The 25258-nt window shown below is 46.3% G+C and overlaps 1 protein-coding gene across 1 annotated transcript in view; it reads left to right on the top strand.

Annotated features, from left to right (window-relative positions):
- Positions 1–247: 247 nt before the first annotated feature.
- The window catches only part of LOC138514146 (guanylyl cyclase-activating protein 1-like), a 316773-nt gene continuing 291762 nt past the window's right edge, over positions 248–25258 (top strand). Inside the window, exon 1 of the mRNA XM_069629447.1 lies at positions 248–553. Coding sequence (XP_069485548.1) covers positions 356–553 — 198 coding nt within the window. The 5' untranslated portion in view covers positions 248–355. The remainder of the gene's footprint in view (positions 554–25258) is intronic.

The raw sequence follows: 25258 nt of genomic DNA, 5'->3' as shown, positions 1-25258 counted from the left end.
GTGACATGTTTCTGCAATGATGCCCGTGGAGGGAGCAGCTTAGACAAGGCATCCCCTGTGAACATTTCTAGCTACAGGAGAGGTTTTGTTGACAACACTTGGTAGTGCAGCACTACTCTCCTGGATTAACCTTCACCTCTGGCCTCTGCCCAGGGCACCGTTTATGCCACTCTAATCCTCCAAATCAGCATCTAAACAGATTAGCCACAGGTTGGCTGCTGGGAAGGTGTCTCGGCGTTTAAAGGCCCCGTGGGTATTAGGCTGCTTGGGAGATTTGGGTGGGAGACATCAGGGAGGTGACTGCCAGAGGACGTGGACCTTAGCGGACAGCTCCTGGGCTATCACCGCCGCCGGTATGGGCAGCACCAGCAGCTCCACCGTGGACGACCTGCAGGCCGTGGAAATCCACCACTGGTACAAGAAGTTCATGACCGAGTGTCCCTCGGGGCAGCTGACCCTGCATGAGTTCAAGCAGTTCTTTGGGCTCAGGGGACTGAGCGGGGAGGCCAACAGCTACATAGAGCAGATGTTCCGGACCTTTGACATGAATAAGGTAGGGGTTGCATGTTAAAAATACCCTCTTGTGTCCCCCATTCTGTTCCCGACGGTGGGTTTCCCAGTGCACTGCCACTTCTAAAAGCACTATGGAGTTAATCACGCCTGTGTGTATGTGTGAGTTGGGGCGCTCTTAGCAGTGGAGGGTCAGCCACAATAAAGGAGGAAAAAAACATGTTGGGGTGAGGCTTGGGGCATTTGGGGTCGGATAACACTTTGAAAAAATATGTTTTGTCCAAAAAAAACAAAAAGTCGTGTTTTTACGCATTATTGCATATGGAGGGTTTTGCAGCGAGAATTTAGCAAGGATGTCATGGAGCACAGTAGTGGGGAATACCAAGGTGGGAAAGGAGAAGCTGGTCAATAATGGAGAACCCTGAGTTGGGAAGGGAGAAGCTGGAGAATAATGGGGAAAAGTGTGATGGTAGGAGAGATAGGGAGAGCGGTAGAGGTAGAAGGCAGCGTTCAGACCTGTTGTTTGAATTGTAGGGTTTTCGGGTTTCCCTGTGCTTCAGGCCCTGTGCTTCAGGGCCTGAAGCACAGCAGGTGGTGAATATTATCTTTCACCGTGGCCTGGCTGGAAGGCACCAATCAACTTCAGCCTAACTCGACCCTATTTCAGTTAAGAGCACGTTTTCTCTTTGGAGGTACCCTGGGCCCTTCCTCTGGGTTGCTGAGGTGTGCGTAAAGCCCCTCTCCAGGAAGCTGACAGCATGTCCCTCAGTTTCCCAGTAATTTCATGTCCTCCTGCACCCTGTGCTAAATCACCCCCGACTGGCAGATTAAAATGGTGTGTTGTGTGTACTCGGCAGGCTTGCCCTCTCCATGGTGCCATGGACGTGGCTACAGTGACCAACCTTATCTCTGGACTCACTGCGCGACACAAAGTGCCCTGCCAACAGCTTTAAAAAGAAAAGGAAAATAATACCCAGCAAGTGAGCCCAGCAGGGAAGTATTGAGGGATTAAAGCACTGAGTCTATAATCTCCAAATCTGTTTCCTGATCTCACTGCTGCAGGCTGCTTGCAGGTTCAGCACTTGATGGCGCAGGAGGTGGCCTCTGGCCTCGCAGACACATGTATAAACCTTGTTGACTACCAGGAGCCCGAGGGCATGTTGTATGGTATGGGGTAGGCAGTGGCACACAGCAGAGAGGCTCAATGCCATGTGATAGCGCTGTGCCTAACAGACTCGCTGGCACGCATGCGATGGCTCTGTGTGTGATAAGGTGCACAGCAGATTCACTAATGTAATGGCTCTGTGCATCACCCACGATAGGCACCGACTCACTGACCTGAAGGCTCTGCGTATCACATGTGAAAGGGGCACAGCAGACAGGCTCACTGACATCTGAGGACTCTGTGCATCCCCCGTGATAAACCCACAGGTGATAGTCTTGCTAACATGTGATGTCTCTGTGTATCACCTGTGATAGGCACAGAATAGATAGACGCGCTGACATGAGATGGCTCTGTGTATAATGTGTGATAGGCACATAACTTGACAGACTCACTTGCGCGTGATGGCTCTGTGTAGAAATTTTGACAGGCAGAGAGCCGACATATTCAATGACATGTGAGAGCCATGTGTATCCCCTGTGCTAGGCACGCATATTCACTGGCCGTTGATGGCTCTGTATATCACCTGTGATTGGCACATAGCACACAGACTCACTTGCTTGGGCTGGCTCTGTGTTTAAAGTGTGATCGGCACATAGCCGATAGACGTGCTGATATGTGATGGTTCTGTGTATAACATGTGTCAGGCCCAGAGCAGACATACTCGCTGACATGTGTTAGTCCTGTGTACAGCCTGTTATAGGCACACAAGTGGCATACCGAGCTTTTTAAGGTACATATTAGACAGACTCACTGATCTGGCTCTGAGTAGCCCATGTGAAAGCCACAAAGCAGACAGAATCGCTGACAGGTGATGGTTCAATGTACAAAATGTGACATGCAGTGAGCAGACATACTCACATGTGATGGTTCAGTGTACAGCCTGTGACAGGCACATAGCAGGCACCCTTGCTGATATTTGATAGATTCAGACTGACTCCAGGACGTGTTATGGTATTGTGTAAAATGTGTTGCATAGCAGACAGACGTGTAGATGTTTGATGGCTCTGTGTACCACCTTTGATAGGTACAGAACAGTCAGACTCACTGACCTATGATTGCTCCATGTTCAACCTGTGATAGATAAAATGCAGGCGAATTCACTGGCATGGGTGTGCTTCATGTGTCACCTGTGATAGCAGTTTGACTTGTGATGCCTTTGTGCATCACCTTTCATATGCACATAGCAGACAGGCCCAGTGACGTGATGGCTCTGTGTATCAACTGTGATAGACACATAAAAGAAAGACTTGGTGGTATGTGATCACTCTGTGTGTAACCTGTGATAGGCACATAGCTTACAAACCCACTGGATTGCTGGGTCTGTGCATCACATGGCACAGGCATACCGCAGACAGACTCATTGATATGTGATGACTCTATTATAATGTGTGATAGTTACATAGCAGACGTATTCCCTGCAGTGTGATGTCCCTGTGTAACCCCTGTCGTAGCGACATAGCAGATTCGATGTGATGGCTCTAACACGTAATAGACTTATTGTAGACTCTCTGCTATATGACGGTTATGTCTATTAACTGTGATAGGCACATAGCAGACAGACGAAGCGACATGGTGTGATGACTCTTTGCATTACCTTTGATAGGCATTTAGCAGACAGAGCAGTGACATCTGATGATTGTGTGTGTAACTTTTGATAGGCACAAAGCATGCAAACTCACTGACTAGATGACTTGTGTAACACAAGGGAAAGGCACATAACAAACGGACCCCTTGACGTGATGGCTCTGTGCATCACCTCTGATAGGCATATGACAGATGGTCGGTCTTCCTGACATGTGAGGGCTCTGTGCATGTCGTACTCAGTATGTTCCACCGTAAGTCTGGAAGACCACTTGGGCCAGATGCCACTGAAGTAATTCAGACTTCCCTCCTGAGAGCACAGCTTGCAGGGTAATAAAACCTGTCAGGCCAAGGGCTCAGGCAAAAAGGCGGAACGCACAGCGGAGCTAGAAGGAAGAAACAAACAAGGCAAATATTACATACCGTTCGTTGATGGCAAAAAACCAACCCCTCTACACCCTCCGAGACCCACAAGCTTACCTGTGTATTCCTTTTTTCCTGCGGAATACCTACTTGTGATAACACACAAGACCAGATGTGGGCGAGTGTCAGACGGCGACTTACAGAGAGTGCCAAGGTTAGTGTCGCTGATGTCCCAAAGTCCAAAAGAAAGTGATGCAAACAGCAGAGCGTCCCAAAATCCAAAAGAAAATGATGCAAACCGCAGAGCATCCCCAAATCCAAAGGAAAGTGATGCAAACAGCAGAGCGTCCCAAAAATCCAAAGGAAAGTGATGCAAACAGCAGAGCGTCCCAAAAATCCAAAGGAAAGTGATGCAAACAGCAGAGCCTCCCAAAATCCAAAAACAAAATCAAGCTAGAATGTCACCAGGTGTAAGCGGTCCGTACTGTTCTTCCCAGTGCAGAAAAACAGGATTCAGGAAGAAAAAGATGTGGTGTTTCCTTTCTCAAACACCGGAATGCAGGGTATTTTCTTGTTCGTTCGAAGAGTGGGTAACCAGGAGCGGGTAAGGGATACAAAGTTAGGGATCAGAGAAGGAGCCGGGAGCCAGACATGAGAAGCGGAATCCCAAGACAGTCCGGTACGAGTTCCGTGGTCGAGCAGGGGAGGACAGATCAGACGGGCGCCAAAACAGAATCAGAAACCAGGTAACGAAGTCAAAAAGGGTAAGCAGAAGTCAGCAACCAGGTATACAACAAATAGGAAAAACTTCTTCCGAGAAGCGCTGCTCGCGTAACACAACGGTTTAGGAGCACCGGCTTTCTGGGGGCGTGGCTAGATATAGGAAGTAAGGAAAAAAGAGGCGTGGAACGCATGCAACGGAAAAAAGCGTTCCAAGGATTCCTGCCAGGCGCAAGACCTATTGGGAGATGTAGTATTTACCGGCGATGATGCCGGCGTTGATGTAATCGCCAGGACAAGCGCCACAGGCTTCTCCCATGGGCATAAGAATGCCGTAGGAATCCGGGGGGCATGACAGTGCACCACCTGTGACAGGCACATAGCAGAATCACTGACATGTGATGGTTCTGTAAATCACCTACGACAGATTGCAGACAGATATACTGATGTGTGATGGCTCTGTAAATCACCCCTAAGTCACATAGCAGACAGACTTGCTGACACGTGATAGCTCAGTGCATAACTTGTGATGGGTGAAAACAGATAGACTCTCTGACTGTGATCGCTCCATGTTCAACCTTTGATAAAGATCAGATGGATTTGCTGATGAAGAAGGGCTTGTGTATCGCCTGTGATCTGCGCAGAGTAGGCAGACTCGCTGACACATGGATGGTTCTCTGCATCACCTTTGATAGGCATATAGCAGACAGACTCTCTGACATGGGATCGTTCTGTGCATAAGGTGTGGTTGGCACATAACCATCAGACTCGCTCGCAGGTGATGGTTCTGTGTAAGAAATGTGACTGGCAGAGAGCCGACATACTCACTTACATGTGAGGGCTTTATGTGTAACATATGGTACACACGGTGCAAACGGACCCACTGGCATGTGTTGGCTCTGTGTGCAATGTGTGATAGGTACACAGCGGATAGAATCATTGACATGTCACACAACAGACATGCTCACTGAGCTGACCTCTGATGACTCTGTGTATAACACGTGATAGGGACATAGCATGATGTGGGATGGCTCTGGTATAATGTGTGATCAACGCACAGCCGATTGACTCACTGATATGCAATGGCTCTCTGTTTAACATATGACAAGCAATGAACAGATAGATATACTCACTGAGGCTCTGTGTAGAAAATGTGACCGTCAGCGAGCAGACATACTTACTAGCATGTGAGGGCTTTGTGTATCACCCGTGATAGGCACACAGCACACATACTTACTGATGTGTGATTTCTCTCATAGCAGACATACTCACTGATGTGATGGATCTGTGTATAAGGATTGACAGCCACAAAAGTTATGGCTATGTTTATCAGCTTTACATAGCAAATAGACTCACTGACCTGGGTCTGTGTATCACATGTGATAGGCACAAAGCCGACAGACTTGGTGACATTTGATTGCTCTGTGCATCACCTGTCAGATAACAGACCAACTCACTGACATGGGAAGGCCCTGTATAATATACGATGGAGAAACAGCAGAGATACTCACTGACATGTGATTACTCTGTGTATCAACTGTGGTAGGCACATATAACACATACTCCCTGATATGCAAGGACTCTGTGTATCACCTGTTATGTGCACACAGCAGACAGACTCACTGACATGTGATGAATCTGTGCATCACCTGTAATGGGCATGTAGTAGACAGACTCACTGATATCTGATGACCCTGTTTGTCATCTGTCCCAGGCGGATAGCTCAGCGGCAACGTGATCACCTTGGAAGCAAGACGACACATAGTGACACAGGTTCGATCCCCGGGTCCACGCTTAGAAACCTCTGGGTATTAAGCATGTTATAAATAACCTATCATATCATATCACCTGTGATAGGCACACTGGTGACAGACTCACTGGCATGTGATGGCCCTGTGTAGCTCATCTGATAGGCACATAGCAGCTAGACTCAATGTCCTGTGATGTTTTTGTATATTATCTGTGAAAGGCACATAACAGACTTGCTGATGTGCAATGACTCTGTGTTTAGTGAGCAAATACATTGAAGAAAGGTTTCCTGGCGTGTGATGGCTCTGTGCACCATCTGTGAAAGGTACATAACAGACTCGCTGACATATGATTGTTCTTTGCATTAACTGTGGTAGGCACATAGCCGATAGCCTCTAACATAACAGCTTTGTGTACCACCTGTGATAAACACATTACAGACACACCTGCTGCTGGGTGGTGGCTCTATGTATCAATTGTGATGGGTACATTGCAGAAAGACTTGTTAACTTGTGATATTTGTGTGCATATACTGAGATAGACTGACAAGACACAGACTTGTTGACCTGTGAGCGCCCCCATGTTTAACCTGTGATAGATACAGTGAAGATGGATTCACTAATATGGGAGTGTATCACCTATAATTGGTAAAGAGTAGGCAGGCTTGCTGACATATGACAACTCTTTGTGTCCCCTTTGATAGACACATAGCAGACTCAGTGCCTGACATAAGCTACGTCTGTGCATAACATGTAATAGTTAAAAAAGACAGACTCACTGACTTGTGATGGCTCCATTGTCAGCCTTTGGTAGATAGTGGGGATGGATCCACTAATGTGGGAAGCATCTGTACCTGTGATAGGCACAGGGCACACCGACTCGGCTAACATGTGATAACTTTTCATCACATGTCAGATACTACTTAAGGGCTTGTACTTTTTCTCCCTTGCTGTGCTCTTCCACCGAGCTCAGTGTCCGATTACCAGCCCAGCTGCCTGTAGCCCACCAGCCAATCACAAGCCACCTGCTCTTCCATATATCCAGCCTTGCCTAGGCGTCCTCATCACTGGCATCCTTCGCTAAGGACAAAGAAAAGAACATTAACTGTTTGTAATGGCTAGGGAATGGACAGGGGAATGGACAGGGGAAACCCCTGCTTTTCCAACAACAGGGAGGATGGCTCAGTGGCAACGCGCGGGTCTTGGAAACAAGACCACGCTAAGCAACACTGTTTTGAATCCCGGTTCTGCGTTTTGCGGGTATAAATACCTGTAATTGCACGATCCAAATGTACATGGCCTAGTAGGATCGTTCCCCACCCCTTTGCCTAGTTGTGCCTTGAGACACACACACGTGTATAGGTGCATAACAAATGAACAATTACAATGTGTCTCCTACAGCAGCCACAGTCCCAAACTCATGAAGTCACAAATGTTTGCTGAGTCATTGTGCCGCAACCTCTCAATCTCAGCCACATTCCCTCGTTACTATATCATCTGCACTCTCTCAGCACAAAATGTTCATTAATTCCCACCTGCCCAACCACCATGCTGTTGACACCGCCAACCTCATCTCCACAAACAAACTCAACATAATTTTTATCACTAAAACCTAGCTCTCCCCCACCTCTACCAATGTTTTTGATGTTCTCATCCGACCCGGGTACAGCATTCAAGATGTTGACCGTGCAGAGAAGGTAAAGAAAGTGTGTCAGTTACCCACAAATTGGACTCACCCTGTACCGTGCTCAGTTAAAAAGCCAGGAAATCCCCAGTGCTTCTCTCTTGCCACCTTCCAGTACTGCATAAAGATACCATCACATTTTATGTGATTTACCACCCACCTCCCACACCTCTATAACACTTTTGACCCCATCACCGCAGCATTAATTGCAAGCACACGAAACATCTTCCTTGGTGACTTTAATCTGCCAGGTACAGGATCCACTAACATCACTAGGGACTCTCAGCTGCACCTCATGGATCCCCTGGATATAAAACAATGCATGCTAAACCCCACCGATATCAGAGGAAATGTACTCAACATTGTCTTCACAGCATCCCCTCTGATAGACTGTCTTTTTTAGGAGAAGTGCAGATGTGCCTCGGGCAGGGCTGGTGGCAGCTTATCATTTCGTATATTTTTAACCCCTTCCTGACAGGCAAACCGCAATTACCGTGTTTGGCACGAATAGGTGGCCTGGCTCCAAAATGGCCATGCCACGAGGTTCTTTGTCCTGTCCTTTGGTCATCTTGCCCCTTCACCTTCCCCAGGTCGAGCCGACTCGGGTAAGTCCTTATTTGGGCATGCATTCTCCCACGAAACGGCAAGCTTGCGCGGGCTTCTGCATGCCTTGTGTATGTGCCTCCAGGATGTGGGTTGGGACGTCTGATTCCAAGACACATCCTGGGTGCCAGAGAGTCTGGAGTGCTGTGAATGCCTGAGATCACTGTGGTCCATTATTGGTCCACGTATGGTATGCCTGTATGTGAGCAGATCCTCCATTGGGCCCTCTTCGTTTTGGTGCAAATGAGATTCTGGATAAGAGAAGGCCCCAAACACCCATACCATGTCGATCTTGTAACGCTCACCTGGTTCCCACAGAGGCGCGGCGTCGAAGGCGCAGAACTCTGAAGATGGACAGGAAGGGCCCCTCTATTCTGGCTTCCCTGGCTCGTTGGATACCCTCCTGTGCGTGAAAAGGGAGTATTACCCACTGTGGAACAATGCTCAAGCCTCCCACTCCCTTCCAACCCTCCATGATACCTCCTCCACGATTCCCCGTGAAGCCTCACCTTAGGGTTTGGAAGGATGAGCTCTCCATCCTGCTTCTGATGCAGGGGCGCGTTGAAACCCAGTTACTTCACTGGATTGAGGATTGATGGGAGTTCAGGTAAGCTTGACTGTTCAGGTAAGGCGCTGTAAAAGTTCTGTTCAAAAGTTCAAGCTTAATAATAATGTTTGTTGTCTAATTGCAGCAAGCGCTAATGCTTATGTCTTTTTCCCCTTAGGGGCCGGGGTTCGGAGTGCCGGAGATATGGCGCCGACCCGAAGTGAAACAGTTCTGGATGAGCGCTCAGGTAATGTCTTTGCATTCGCTCATTCAATGTCTTTGTCTTTTTTTCCCCATAGGGGCCGGGGTCCGGAGATGCCAGGAAGCGGCAGGACCCGAAATGCAGTGGGAATAATCCAACAGGTAAGACTTAAAAGGAAACTGAGCTTTCCTTATTCCTTTTCTCCCTCTCACCTTTGTTCTTGTCTTTTTTCCTCTAGGCGCCGGGGCGTAGATGAATCCGGAAGATCGCTGCTGAAGATGGAAGCTCCTTGCAAAGGTGAGTAAAATGCAGCGCTGCAGCGATCGAAACAAAATGCCTTTAAAATGATGTCTTCCTTTTCAGGGCCGTTGGAGAAATGACTCCGGGATGCAGATTTAGCAGGTAAGGGCTTTTCTTCTCCTATTCTCTTCCTTTCTCCCCTTGCAGGTGTTCCAGGGTGCTGGCAGGCGTGGCTGAAGTCAGGATGCAGGAGCTGACACGGTGAGCGTCCAGCTGCTAGGTGCAGAACAACGCGAAGCACGTGTGGCTGTTCGGGTGGGGTTTAAATAGCCTTGGAAGAAGTTCCTGGTATGTATCCTTCCACCAATCAGGTATGTCTCCTTCCCCGACCACACCCGGGTGGTGAAGTAGTCCTACAGGTAAAGTAGTCCCATTCAGGCCTCAAGAGGGCCTGGATGAAGCAGCAAGGTCTGCATCAGGTAAGTGTGCACCCAAGCACTTAAACACATATCCTCTTCTATGAGCCTGGCGCCTAAGGCGCCAGGACTGAGGTCCGCTATGAGCCTGGCGCCTAAGGCGCCAGGACTGAGTCCAAAGGGCCCCGACTTGGGCCCGCTGAGACTTCCCTGGGGAAAATGATGTCTGCCTCTGGGGTTGCTGGGCCCGGCCTGGCTCCTTGGAGGTAGGCATCATGACAGTACCCCCCCTCAAGGCCCCTCCCAAGGTCTTTCCCTCCGGGGGTTTTGGTTTGTGCGGGAATCTTCGATGGAATCGTTGAATTAATCGTGGTGCGTGAACATAGTTACTGGGTTCCCAAGATCTTTCCTGAGGTCCATATCCTTTCCAATCAACAAGATAGAAGAGTTTCGACTTAACTATCTTGGAATCTAAAATGTCTTTCACTTCGAATTCTAATTCTCCATCAATTTGGACAGGGCCTGGGGGCTCAGACAGTCTGGTTCCAGGTTGTACTGGTTTTAGAAGAGATGCGTGAAAAACGGGATGAATCCGCATGTTGGATGGTAAATCGAGTTTAAAGGCCACTGGGTTGATAATAGCTTTGATGGGGTAAGGCCCAATGAATCTGGGATTAAAAGTTCGCTGACCCTTGAGGGGTAGATGTTTAGTTGCTAGCCATACCTGATCTCCTACTTGGTAAGGAGGAGTTTTACTTCGGTGCAAATCAGCGTTTTCTTTATACTTATTCTTGGCTTGCTGTAAGTGGGTTGTAGCTTCTTTGAAGGCTTGGGTTATTGTGGAATGTAGGTGATTTACTGCAGGCATCTCCAGGGTCAGAGGTGGATCTAGGTCAGAGGTCCGAGGATGGTGACCATACAGGGTATAAAAAGGAGTCTGTCCGGTTCCAGAATGCGCTGAATTGTTGTATGCATATTCTGCAATCCAAAGGATGTCTTTCCAATTTAACTCGGATTGGTGTAACATGCACCGCAGATATTGCTCGAGAGTCTGATTTGTTCTCTCGGTTTGTCCGTCGGTCTGGGGGTGGTGGCTGGTGGATAACCGCACGTCTATTTGTGCTAGTTGGCAACATTTCTTCCAAAAGTGGGAGATAAATTGACTTCCATGGTCTGAGACTAATATGGAAGGGAAACCATGTAACCGCACTATATTTTCCATAAATTCTTTGGCCAAGGTGGAAGCTGACGGCAATCCTTTTAAAGGGATAAAATGGGCCATTTTGGAGAATAGATCCACTATTACGAGAATCGTGTTGTAACCACCACAAGGAGGCAGGTCAGTTATAAAGTCCATTGACAAGGTGTGCCAAGGTGCTGGTGGAATGTCCAAAGGTTGAAGTAGGCCGGCTGGCCTTTTCTTTTGACAGATTCCGGAAGACAACACAAATGACTTTATGTCTTTTCTCCAAGAAGGCCACCAGAAGTGGCGTTTGATCTTTTCTTCTGTTTTCGCGATACCGGGGTGTCCTTCCATTAATGATTCATGATGACGGGTAATGACAAGTTCCTGCAATTCTTTACTTGGCAGAAATAACCGCTCTTGGAAGTAGGGTAAATCATCCTTAACGGTGTAGTGAGGACCCTTTTGACTCCATTCCAGTAAGGCAGAAGAGTCAAAAAGCTGTTTTACTTGAGCTTGGATGTCCTCAATAGTTTGCAATGAAGTCAAGCCCAGAATTCTTTGTTCCGGTATGATTGGCACAGGTTCTAAACTCGAATTGGGTTCTTCCATGCCTATCCGGGATAAGGCATCTGCCTTACCATTCTTGCAGCCAGGGCGATAGGTAATTACAAAATCAAATTCCGCAAAGAATAAAGCCCATCGGAGTTGTCGCGAAGATTGAGCTTTGGCCGTCTTTAAATACTGCAAATTTCTGTGGTCCGTAATTACGGTGATGGTGTGTCTTGCACCGAGAAGATAGTGACGCCAAGCCTTGAAAGCTGATTTAATAGCCAGTAGTTCTTTGTCGGTAATTGCGTAATTGAGTTCAGGTGGAGAGAATTTTCTGGACCAAAAGGCTACAGGGTGTAGTTGGTTAGTTTCTGGGTCTCTTTGCGACAGGACAGCTCCCATGGCCGAACTGGATGCATCGGTTTCCACGATGTAAGGGAGATCTGGGCGCGGGTGCTTCAATACAGGTGCAGAGGTGAATTTGGTTTTCAGGTCCTGAAAGGCTTGTTCAGCCTCAAGAGTCCATTCAAAGTGTTTATTTTTCTTTAGGAGAGCTGTGATGGGTTGAACAGTTCGAGAAAATTCCGGGATGAACCTTCGATAGAAATTGGCAAAGCCAAGCATGCTTTGCACTCCCTTCACAGAGCTAGGAGATGGCCATTTGAGAATGGCGTCCACTTTCCGCGAGTCCATTCGGATTCCTTGAGGTGTCAGGATGAATCCGAGAAACTCCACTTCTGTGGTATGAAAAACGCATTTTTCGAGCTTGGCAAATAATTTGGGCTGGCGCAATTTCTCAAGAACTGCCCTAACATGGTTTCTGTGATCAGATTCTGAGGAGGAATACACCAGGATGTCGTCAATATAAACGATGACACAAACATCGATAAGTTCCCGAAGAACATCATTCATGAAGTACTGAAAGGCGGCAGGTGCGTTGCACAAACCGAAGGGCATTACTTGATATTCGAAGAGCCCAAATTTGGTGCGGAATGCAGTCTTCCACTCGTCGCCCTCTTTTATACGTACCAGGTGGTAAGCTCCTCGGAGATCTAGCTTGGTGTACACACGAGCATCTTTTACTTGGTCGATAAGCTCAGGTATCAGGGGCAAAGGGTAACGATTCTTAATCGTTATCTGATTTAGGGCGCGGTAGTCAATACAGGCCCTAAGGTCTCCTTCCTTTTTAGGTACGAAGAACAAAGCGGAAGAGACTGGTGACTTTGATGGGCGAATGAAGCCATTAGCCAGGTATTGATCCAAAGACTGGCGCAAATGCAGGTTCTCAGGTTCAGTAAGAGCATAAATCCTACTACAAGGTAGTTGTGCATTGGGTACCAAGTCGATTTGGCAATCGTAAGATCGATAGGGAGGTAAGGTGTTAGCCTGCTCTTTCTGAAAAACGTCTTGGAATTCTTGGTATTCAGATGGTAGCTGTACAGGGGTGGAAGTTACAGAGGCTAGACCCATAGCTGGATTCCTTGGGTAACAGGTTGGTTCACAAACAGGAAAAGTTATCTTCTTTGCTCGCCAGTCTATTCTCGGATTATGTGTTTCTAACCAAGGGATACCAAGAAGTACTTGAAATTGTGGGGCCTTGATCACATCAAACACGATTGCTTCCCGATGTCCGTCCTGACCCACCAGAGTGATTTCAACTGTGGAATGCGTTACAGGCCCTGAGGCTATTTCGGTTCCATCAACTGTAGTAATTACATCTTGGGTTACTTTCGGGCGGAGAGGAAGCCTAATCCTGGAAGCCAATTCACGGTCTATGTAATTTCCAATAGCTCCACTCTCTATGTATGCTTTTATAGCATGCAACTGCTGAGGCTGTTTTGGGTTCACAAGCACCATTGGCATGACAAAATGCGAGGTCAAAGAGTTTGTTTTCAAGCTCGGCAAGCGGACCCCTACGCTTGTTGGGCTAGGTCGTTTCCCGAACCAGGTGTCAATAACTCGTTATCAGTGGCTCCAACCACCTTCTTGGGTGGTTTAACTGGACAACTTTGAAGAAAGTGACCGGAAGTTCCGCAATACAGACAAAGTTGCATTTGTCGCCTTCTCTCTCGTTCCTTCTGCGTTAATGGTCCTTTAACACTGCCAATTTGCATAGGTTCGGAAACGTCAGAACTCTTGGAGTTAACGTGGGTCTTGATAGGTACTCTGGTTTCATACTTGAGCCGATCTGCTTTTCTATTTTGAAGTCTGTGATCAAGTTGAACCACTAAGTCTATGTAGTCTGCGCAGGCCTGGGGTGGATCTACTATCTGAGCTATAACATCTTTAAGCTCTCCGCGCAGGCCTCGATGAAACAATGTGATCCTTTTATTATCAGGCCATCCGGTTTCCACAACTAGTCTATTAAAGGTGGCGATATAGGACAAAAGATCCTGATTACCTTGTCGTAAGGATAGCAGTTCGTTGTCAAGGGCCTGTCCCTGCGAGTGTCGAGCGAACAATCTTTCCATGCTGGCCTGGAAGCCCTGGAAATCCCGGAGAATGGGATCATCCTGATTTACCAATGGAATAGACCAATCGGCAGCACGGCCACTGAGGTAAGATAGTACAAAGGCTACTTTGGTCTGGTCGTTGGGGAAGGCCCCGGGCCTGCATAAAAAGTGTAAACGGCATTGGTTCATAAAAACGGCATATTTCTTGGGATCCCCCGCAAAACGTTCCGGCGGGGCCAAAGGCATGTGTCCAGGTAGATTGATTTGTACCGGGTTATTCGAACCCATTGTTGTAGAAATATCTCCGGAAACAGGTAAAGGAGTGTGCTCTGCCTGGCCCTGCAATAACCTTTTGGCCAGATCATCAGTTCTTTCCTTGGATAGGATTAGTTCCCTTCTGAGAGCATTAGTCTCCTGGCGGGCTGAGTGCACTTCTGCCCGTAATTCCCCTAAAAGATGGGCCAGCTGATCTGTCTCGGAAGTCTCCATAGCGCCCAGGTGGGAAATTGTGGTAAGGCTTCGCGTTCTGTAACGCTCACCTGGTTCCCACAGAGGCGCGGCGTCGAAGGCGCAGAACTCTGAAGATGGACAGGAAGGGCCCCTCTATTCTGGCTTCCCTGGCTCGTTGGATACCCTCCTGTGCGTGAAAAGGGAGTATTACCAACTGTGGAACAATGCTCAAGCCTCCCACTCCCTTCCAACCCTCCACGATACCTCCTCCACGATTCCCCGTGAAGCCTCACCTTAGGGTTTGGAAGGATGAGCTCTCCATCCTGCTTCTGATGCAGGGGCGCGTTGAAACCCAGTTACTTCACTGGATTGAGGATTGATGGGAGTTCAGGTAAGCTTGACTGTTCAGGTAAGGCGCTGTAAAAGTTCTGTTCAAAAGTTAAAGCTTAATAATAATGTTCGTTGTCTAATTGCAGCAAGCGCTAATGCTTATGTCTTTTTCCCCTTAGGGGCCGGGGTTCGGAGTGCCGGTGATATGGCGCCGACCCGAAGTGAAACAGTTCTGGATGAGCGCTCAGGTAATGTCTTTGCATTCGCTCATTCAATGCCTTTGTCTTTTTTTCCCCATAGGGGCTGGGGTCCGGAGATGCCAGGAAGCGGCAGGACCCGAAATGCAGTGGGAATAATCCAACAGGTAAGACTTAAAAGGAAACTGAGCTTTCCTTATTCCTTTTCTCCCTCTCACCTTTGTTCTTGTCTTTTTTCCTCTAGGCGCCGGGGCGTAGATGAATCCGGAAGATCGCTGCTGAAGATGGAAGCGCCTTGCAAAGGTGAGTAAAATGCAGCGCTGCAGCGATCGAAACAAAATGCCTTTAAAATGATGTCTTCCTTTTCAGGGCCGTTGGAGAAATGACTCCGGGATGCAGATTTAGCAGGTAAGGGCTTTTCTTCTCCTATTCTCTTCCTTTCTCCCCTTGCAGGTGTTCCAGGGTGCTGGCAGGCGTGGCTGAAGTCAGGATGCAGGAGCTGACACGGTGAGCGTCCAGCTGCTAGGTGCAGAACAACGCGAAGCACGTGTGGCTGTTCGGGTGGGGTTTAAATAGCCTTGGAAGAAGTTCCTGGTATGTATCCTTCCACCAATCAGGTATGTATCCTTCCCCGACCACACCCGGGTGGTGAAGTAGTCCTACAGGTAAAGTAGTGCCATTCAGGCCTCAAGAGGGCCTGGATGAAGCAGCAAGGTCTGCATCAGGTAAGTGTGCACCCAAGCACTTAAACACATATCCTCTTCTATGAGCCTGGCGCCTAAGGCGCCAGGACTGGGGTCCGCTATGAGCCTGGCGCCTAAGGCGCCAGGACTGAGTCCAAAGGGCCCCAACTTGGGCCCGCTGAGACTTCCCTGGGGAAAATGATGTCTGCCTCTGGGGTTGCTGGGCCCGGCCTGGCTCCTTGGAGGTAGGCATCATGACAGATCTCTGCAGTTTTCACTGAACGAAGGATAGGATCCAAGTATCCTGAAACTAAGAACCTGAGTCGAGGAACCGCTGGTGACCCGCTGGAAGGTTTGACACCCTGAGCCCGCTGTCGTCCGGTGGAACTCCTCTGCATCTGGTCGTCCTAGAAGGTCTGCGAAGACGCTTCAAACCATTGGAATAGTGGGACCAACTATTCTCGGCATCTTCATCAAAACCTGCAAGTAAGCCTTCTCGGAAGTGTCCCTGGGCCAACCAGTGGGCTGACCAGCTTACTCAGACTCTTTGCCCTGATACCGTTGCCATTTTGAGGAGGCCCTCAAAACTTGGTATATCACTAGCTCTGTCTTCCTGGCACCCTCACACTGAATTTCATACACTTGGTGTTCCCAGGTCTGAAGTGAGACGAGTGAGCCAGAACCGGAGTATACACAGTTACCGCGTCGCCTAGCCATGGTGACGACCTTTGCAGGTGCATTGCATTTGTGCCCCTCTTGCCCCTGAAGTCTGCTGCAGTGAAACTGGCCTGATCCATCCACCAGGAGTGGAGAAATCACCACTGTCCCATTTGGGAATCATCGCTGTATCTTCGTCGCTTAAAGATGCAGAGCTGCCAAATTGCTGCACTTGAACCTGCAACCGAACTCGACTGCCAAAGTTTGGTCCAATGTGGACCGGGGGTCGGTAAGTCATCACAACCCTAACCGGTGCCCACTAGCGCCTCCATCCATTTTTACGCATTAGTGCCCCCTGGGGGCCCCTCTCCTTTCCACTGCTAGTGCGAACTATTCCCAACTCTTGGAATCGACTCTGCTCTCAAGTGGAGGCCCTCTGCCAATAGTGGGAACCTATTCTTCATCGCCTCACCCACCTTCCTGATTTGCTACAGACCATTGAAGAGATCCCGTTTAGCCCATGTGAACTACCGAGTGCGCTGGAATTGCATGTACAATTGAGTATTAGGCTCCACTCTTCTTAGGGATTGGACTGCCTCTTAGTTAGGAGTGTGTTGGATGCAGAAGGGACTAAAGACTACCTGCACTGCCTGTTTCCTTCCCCTTTTAGGTTGTGGACCCATTTTGTGCATTAACCCTTTAGACCCAAATGGTCTTGTATATATGTGTTTAGATAGGATTGTGTTGGCTCAATAGTATTACTGTGATTTGATTTGTGTGTTGAAACTCAAAGGTCTTGAAATAAATGTATATGTATTTTTAATATTTCTACACCTGACTGGGAGTGATTTTCAAGTGTCCTTTACTCACATGCTCATTGAGGTCGTTCAGCCACCCTCAAAACTAGGCTGTCCTCCTGAACCTCTGCCCACCAGGTCAGAGTTCAGAAATCCATCTTAACAGTATGCCAAAAGAATAACATTTATTTTCTTTTAATTAATGGACAATGTTCATATTTACACAATGATTATCAAGAGGCATGACAACTTACTCTGTGGCACAAAGCTATAACTACCAACAAGTTGAAAACACCAGTTTCTTTTTTAAAATGAAAAATCACATAATCTCTAAAACACAACAACATGTAGAGTTTTCATTTCTTGTCTCTAGTCCCCCCTGGTCACATATAAAGAGAAGCACAGGTTGTAAAGATAAACAATGCAGCACACTAGAACATGACATGACAATTGTACTTTACTATGTAATTGGTATGTGGTCTAACTTAAATAAAAGTTAGCGCTTTTCTAGTGGCAAAAGAATCAACATACCCAACATCCTTTATGTCTGACATTCCTGTGCACTTTCCATCTCTAACAACATTCTAGCATAACAGAACATTTATAAAATACTCCTTTCAGCATATAATGAACATCTTTCCTTTGCCGTTAGATGGTGAGAAAATTCCCCTTCAATTTGGAGTTCCCTCTGTTTCTAAAGTGTGCTTTTAAACCAGCTATGTCAACGTGGCTTAACCATGAAGACACGTTTCTGTCCAGCACAGATCCAGAGATTCACTTTACCATTCGGAAGCCCTCTGCTTTAAGCCAGGTTCCGGGAATGTTGAACAGTTGGGAATTTCGATTTTAAATGCATCCTTCACCTTAAGGTTATAGTTGGGTTGACAACAATAATGTGGGTGATACTCAATTACTTTAGGCCCTCAATACGGGTTGGCCGTTGTGGAATTAACGTGCCTTTATCACGGTATACTGACACATTTCCTCAACGGCCAACTATAAGTTAGCCGGTGAGGTGCCAGGAATTACCCCCAGCTTAGAGCTGGAGGTGATTCCGGCACCTTACTGGCAAAAATTGCTAGTATTACAGGCATCAATATTACCGGTGCTGGTAATACTGCCAGATCCCCCCATAGAGTCCACTGGGACTCCATGGAATGGGGATTTACCACAGTTACCGCCACTAATAATCCAGTGGTAAAACCACCAGACTGCGTTCCGGTAACGGTATTACCATTTGCCAGTATTCAGGCAGAATTATCACCAGGATACCGGCAACCTCATAATAATGGTGGCCCTTAGATAGATAGTTGTTGGAGATTTCGAATTTCCCTAAAATCACTCCAGTGTCCATTGACTATGTGCGAGTTAATTAAATTATCAATTAGTAAGGAAATGTTAGGGATCTACTCTGGATGCTCACAACCTTAATATCTATATAGGGGGAAGGTATTAATTCAAATAGATCACCAAATTAGTTTATTACTCACTTTGAATCTCTCTGGGTTTGTGCACAGGTGCCGTCATCAGGGAGCCAGCTCCTTGGAACCAATAGAGCCTGGGTGGACTGCCTTACGGTGTGGCTTCAGTTAGCGAGGGCAATCCAGACTCAATCATGCTGTCTGCCTCTCCTGGTTTCTGTTGTGGAGCCACTCCAGTCTCCAGCCCCCAGCACTGCTGCTTCTCTCCCAATTTTAATTTCTCTCTTCCTCCTGGAAATTTTAGTTATTACCCTGTTGTCCACTGTGCGTCCAATTTTTAAAATCGAACCACACCTAAAAATGTCTAAATTACAATGTACCAGCTCAATGGTTCATTATCCTGATAGGGCCTCCATTGTTCTCCCTCCTAAACAATGTCTATCCCCTACCCTCTAATTGGTCCTTAGGTCTCCAGGCCACCCATCTGAAATTGCATTTCTAAACAACTCAGCTATGAATTAAAAAATCTTCAACATGACACTTTCCCCCCAATTTAGCAATAAGGGTCACAACCCATATTTTCTAAAATTCATTTTATCATACTGATCACAATGAACCGTGTTGTTTTGGTAGGTGACTGTCTGCGTGAATGACAGATTTTTGTGATTTCTCCAGAACGGATGACAGTTAAAATCTGATATTTTGCAGACAGGTATCTGATTCAATAGGCTACCTTATTCCTGACTCTCTGAGCCATACCTTTTTCTGGGAAGTAGCCCCTTCAGGTGCTGGCTAGAGAGAAGATAGAGATGACAGAGGCGGCAGAGAGGCTGAAGCAGAGGAAGCAGTGTATGCTGTGCGGGCCGTTTCTACAGTTGAGGCGGGATTAATATAGCAAAAAGGGGCAGGGACCACTGAGGGTCCTGAGAGGGTTGGTGCCTCTCCTTATCCCCCTTGCAGAGGTTGTGCAGCAGAAAGTCGGCATGGTGGAACACGCTGAGAGATCTCTGGTGAATGGGTTGGCCAGGACATTCATAGGAGCTTGGTGTGGTGGCGACAAGGGCATACAACAAGGAACTGTTTGGTGGGTCCAGGAGAGCCACAGAAACTAATGGCCAGTGAACACCGACCGAGAGCGGCATACCCAGTGAGTCCCCCACTGGTGAGTGCTACCGGAGCACTTAGGTGCTGCTTGCGTATGCCAAGTCGCATTGTTCGTGTGTAAATTACAGAGATGCTTCTATTAAATATCGAAGAGAAAACCACGGAAGTGGCGGTTAGTGAAACAAAGTAGCTGTGATGTTCATTTTGTGAGCAATGACAAAACCAAAAGAGAGTTAAACCTGGACAATTTGAGATCACCAAGCATTGCCAAAAGCCAGAGGGAAGCAATACGGATCCCAAGGGTTGTAGGAAGCGCTGCTCATTTGTTGAGAAGAATGTGCCTGATCTAAACTCACATTGCCAAAATGAAGATAGCAGCATGAAAATACTTTATCCTGACCACTATGTTGTTATTTATGCAGAAGTGAAATAAAGGTGGCTAACAGGCTGCCCTTCTGGAATGAGTTATCCAGGGGGAGATGAGCATTGTTTGTAGAACAGTCCTAATGTGTATTAATGTGAATGTTCTATTCCCTGAACGCTGCTAATATTTTGATGTCATAGAAGGCAATTGAAGCTGTTGTTATTCTAATTTGGAAGTGGTCATTGAAGCACTTTTCTGTTCTGGTTGGTGAAGAAGTAGACGGGCAAGTGAGTATGCCCGTAGGGAAATAAGTGATTGCCCAGAAGAAACCTGGTGAAAGAACAGAATATTGACAAAGAATTGAAAATAACAGAATTCTTGAATTGCAAAAGTACATACGTTGTATATGCCATGGTGTGTCCATGTGGCCTTACATATCTAGGAAGCACAATACGTGAACTTCGGATAAGAATCAGTGAACATGTGAACACCTTACATAAGGAAGATTTCAGATTGCCATTAGTAGAATATTGGAAGGTACATCATCGTTTGGATGATAAGGCCAAAATCAGATTTGTAGTCCTTAAGAGCCTACTGAGCAACCCCAGGGGTGGGGACAGGCAGAACTATTTAAGGAAATTGGAGGCAACATTTATTTGCAAATATAGAAAGGTCTTAAAAGGATTGAATTCGGATACAGAAATGGGGTTATTTTTGTAAACAACAGATTAGAATTGCTGTGAAGATTTGGCACTGAGGGATGTTTTTAAGGATTTTAAGGAGGCATCACACTCCAGACCAGGACTCTTTATACCGGCCAGGGATGCAGCACACATAAAACGCTTTTGAATTTATGAATTTGGATTCAGATTTGAGAAGGCAGCCAACCCGTCTCACACACCCCTTAACGTACACCCTGTGTCGCAATGGACCATGAACTAGGCCGGTGTGTAATGATAGAATATTTATTTTAAATTTTGAATAAAAATCAAACACATTCAAAATAGGGCAGCAATCACCAGTGTGGTGATAATTACACAATAACATGATAGAATACACTTAGTTTGACCTTCTATCATAAGAGACACAATGCACAATTGAAAGAAAGCAAGATTACTTCTGGGTAGTGCTTTTAAATGGCATCACAGTTAAGCATTCCCCCTGCAGCACTCCCTCAAACCCCTGTTAATCACATTTTGTGTGGGTGGAAAGGAGTATCAAGGAGTTAGGTATACTGTGCAAAAATCAGATTGACCTACCACCCCTGAAATCCAACCTATCACCCCTGAATGGGAGGCAAAAGTCGGATGGAGCTACCTTGAAAAATGAGCAAAATGGCACTCGAAATTACTGAATGGTGATTTTACATGTGTGGTTGAATGCATAAGGCAAGAATGTGTATGGTTGTATCAAAGAAGCAAGAAAACTCGCCAGCTACAAGAAATGTACTAAACAACGGGCATACAGTGTAGAAAATCAACTATGGAAGGAAACACAGTGCAGCAAGAATCACACGTGGCAAAATTGCAATTGCTACGTTTCACGGGTTCAAAATAGCAAAACGGCTTGGAAAATTAGCTAAACAGACAAAATCAGAATGTGGTTTTAATGTTAAGGTACAAAGGCACATAGAAGGTATGATATGACAGTGAAAGGGTGACTTTTGGATGGATGACAGTATGGGATTCTTAAAGGGAAAGGAAAAATTGGCTTTTTTAAAATGAAAGCAGTTGCACAGGGAAAATCGGTTTTGTAAGGAAAATGACAAGTTTTACAGAGACTATATTTTAGTGGCTAAAAAAGGGGAAAGCTGCCTGCGACAGAGGTTAATTTGCACTTTTTACCCCTTCACGCTGTGTGTCTCTTTATATGGGAATTCATTAATTTATTTCAAATAGTACCAAGGACTTGTATAGCAGACTCAAATGATTTTGAAAGACTGGCGCTAACACATGGAAATTAACACAGATTTTCCTAAGGACAGGATAGAAAGAGGATTCTGACAATTTTAAGAATTTACTAGGTTATTTATAGGATTTCTATGGGATTGGACATAATACCAGGTAACAAAGCAAGGGATGCAGTGTTTGGTTACCGGGGAAGGGAAATACTTACGACAAGCACTTGAATGGAATAATTTGGACAGCCAGCCGGGCCACGGGACAAAGATTTGGTCACTTGGGCAACAGCTGGGCTCTCCTCTAGGGACACAGCAGGGCAACTGGGTTTGGTCTCCTGGACAGCAGGGTACATCACCTAGGCAAAGCAGGTCTTCTCACTGGATAATCCCAGAAGGGTTCGGCAGCCGTCTCCCCTTTTCCCCTGAATTATTGGGATTTTTGTAGGGTTTAATTCTGGAATAGAGATTCAGCCTGCGTAAGAGGTTCTACCTGTATCTGATATCAGCTACCCCTGGCCTGGCACTGGAATCTGGAACCTTGCAGGGTGAATGTGGAATGCCTGGATCTCTGGGTGTTGATTTATGGATGCTGGACTTTATTGAATCTTGGATTTTAGAATGTCCTGACTGTATGTAAGTCTCCACCTTATATAGACCGGATGACATAAGAGGACTTTTACTATGTAGGCAGAACTAAGCTAGACATACCTCTAAATCGGATAGGTACGCCTGTAACTATCGCTGCCTCCCTGAAAGCAGATTGGACTGAAGGAAGTGACCCAGTTTTAGTGTGCGTGTTTTTACAATGTTGTTCTACCAAAGTTACTTTTGCCAAAATCGGTTATGGAGCAAAACACTTATATTTACAAATGTCATCAGGAAAATTAGATAGGCAGATTCCATATTTCACAAAGGACATTTCTATCCAAACGCCAAATCGGTGCAATACTGTTTAGTCATTCTGACAATCTTTCACCATTTCCATGAAAAACATTTCACCTAAAATTCTACAATTGTCTATATGTATATACATATTATCACTGGGCATATTTTCATTAAGTTGCAAAACTATACCATGTACGCTTTCCCAAGAAATTACATTTTACTGGTGTTTGCGTTTACCACATGTCAGAAAAACCTACAATGTCTTATATTAATGGTACAAAAATGACATTTAAAACGGTCATCATTTCACATTACTGTTTCTTTAGGTTACTGAAATAAATACTTTGATATCAAAAGTCCTTTAAGTCAAATGGATGGCATCTGTCACTGGAGGGTGGTCCTTAAGATTTCTCCAGTCATCCTACCCCCACTGTGTCATCTCTGGGCAGCAGGGCTACCATAGCAACCTTTCATTCTGGCAGATGCAGCTGAAGAGAGGTGTCACCAGGAATTCACACTTGCCGTGACAAGGCCAGTTCCCCTGATCCATTGTTCCTGGCTGGAGAAATGCCAGGAAGTCTGACAAGGTCGCAAATTCCCACATATCGGCCCGTTCATAGTTTGTGGGGGAGATTCCTGTCCCAGGAACGTTAAGTGCCTTTGAATTTCCTGCCCAGGCCCCTTTATTCTGCTGTTTTCAAACACACATTTTTTTCATTCTTACTTTCTTTCACAGAAGCCAAGTCTTTAGTAAATAAGTATAATATACACTTAAACCACCCCAGTTCTACACAAATAATGCTGTTTCTGTGTGAATATTGGGATGATTTCACATTTTAGCTTTTAAAGTGTCCTTTTATTGTTTTTGCAAAGCAAAGTAACACGGGTTCATTTTACTTTCCTTAGTCATTTACAAATGCGATTTTCCTTGCATCTTCATTCTACACATATCCATAGCTCTGGTCAATTTCTTGTACACAGGAATCTGTCCAAGAAAAGGGTTCTTTGAAACTGATATAAGCAAAGGGAGAGAGAGAGCCTCTTGTGAAGAGTTTGCCTGTGTTATTTTGTTGCCTGATACCTGATACATATAATACCTTTCAGGGAGGACTGCCCTCGTTTGTTGGTGTGTAACTTGAAGATAGAGGGCATGGATGTGTCTTATCAGCAACCAAACTGTATAATGTTGAAAAGATTGAAATAGCATCAGTGCGCAGTCATTTTAAACACAGAACATTTTCTCTTTCAGTTAGAAATCTTGAGCTTTCTGCATAGCAGCGCTGCACCAGGCTGCTTTTGAATTCTTCTTTTTGGTGTACATGAAGAAAATAACTGCAGCAATTCTCGGGGTGTTCTATGTTTCATCTTGCCACATATGTGCTCAACAGAGCCAGTGCAGCCATTATTTTTGGTAACTGCTAAACACGGTTTTGATGCAAGGGAATAAGTGCTCAGCAGAGCCAGTGCAGCCATTCTTCTTGTAAATGCTGAAAATGCAGTTGGGTGGTGCAGGGGTGTTCTGCTGGGCTGGTAAATGTACCCCACAGATTCCCCCTCTGCTGTCCCAAGACTTCTTGTTGAGGGAGAGGAGGACCAAGTGGGGTTCATCCAGTGGAGTTCTTCTTTCATCTGGGAGCAGCACGCCAATATCTTTCTTAAGTCTTTCGTTGGAGAGTGTGGAGTGACACGCCCAGATCTTCCCTCTGTCTTTCATTGGAGAGTGTGGAGCAACGCCCCCTTTCCAGGTCCCCGGGAAGGACCTCATCGGTCCAAGAGGGAATGGAATTAGTACTCTAATTGGAGATAGATAAAGACAGGTTTTAGAATCTTTCACTGACTGTCTTCCTTGAAGGTTGACATCAGTGGCACAAAACATATATCTACATTTATCCGGGTACTTCACCAATATCACCAAACAAATTACTTAACAGTGCAAAGACATGATTGAACTTTTACACCATAGTTTTGTGATAAATAACAATAATGAAAAGTACTCCCTGTTACATAGATATATCTATGGACCTACCTATTCCATTCTGCTTTTTCTTCTTCTTTCTTCTTATTCTCCAGGTGTCTCCTCTATTTGACTTTCCTTGGGCTTCTCAATCAGCTGCAAAGTGTCTCTGGGTTGACAACCTTTTAACTGGTTGAGGTTGACCTATTTCTCTTCTGGCAGCTCTCCTTTGGGGATGCAGATCTTGTAGGCCAGGCCTGGGATGGTGACCTACTCTCCATTTTTTAACTTCAACTGCCTACGGTAGCAATGGGGCTGACCGGAAGGCTTTCTTTATGTTAAGATGGATTTCTGAACTCTGACCTGGAGGGGCAGAGGTTCAGAAGGCCAACCTAGTTTCTTGGAACAGGGTAACCTCTGGACAAAAAAGAAGGTGGGTGAGGCGCGCACTCCCGGTCCTGGTCAATTGAACCTGTTGCAAAAAATAAGTAGCTGGGTCACATCCCAAAATGGACAAATATTCACAGGGTTAGATCCCTTCTGCTGCAA

This window comes from Ambystoma mexicanum, chromosome 12 (assembly GCF_040938575.1).
Source record: "Ambystoma mexicanum isolate Mex_15411 chromosome 12, UKY_AmexF1_1, whole genome shotgun sequence".
NCBI lineage: Eukaryota > Metazoa > Chordata > Amphibia > Caudata > Ambystomatidae > Ambystoma > Ambystoma mexicanum.
This window is presented reverse-complemented; position numbering and strand designations above follow the sequence as displayed.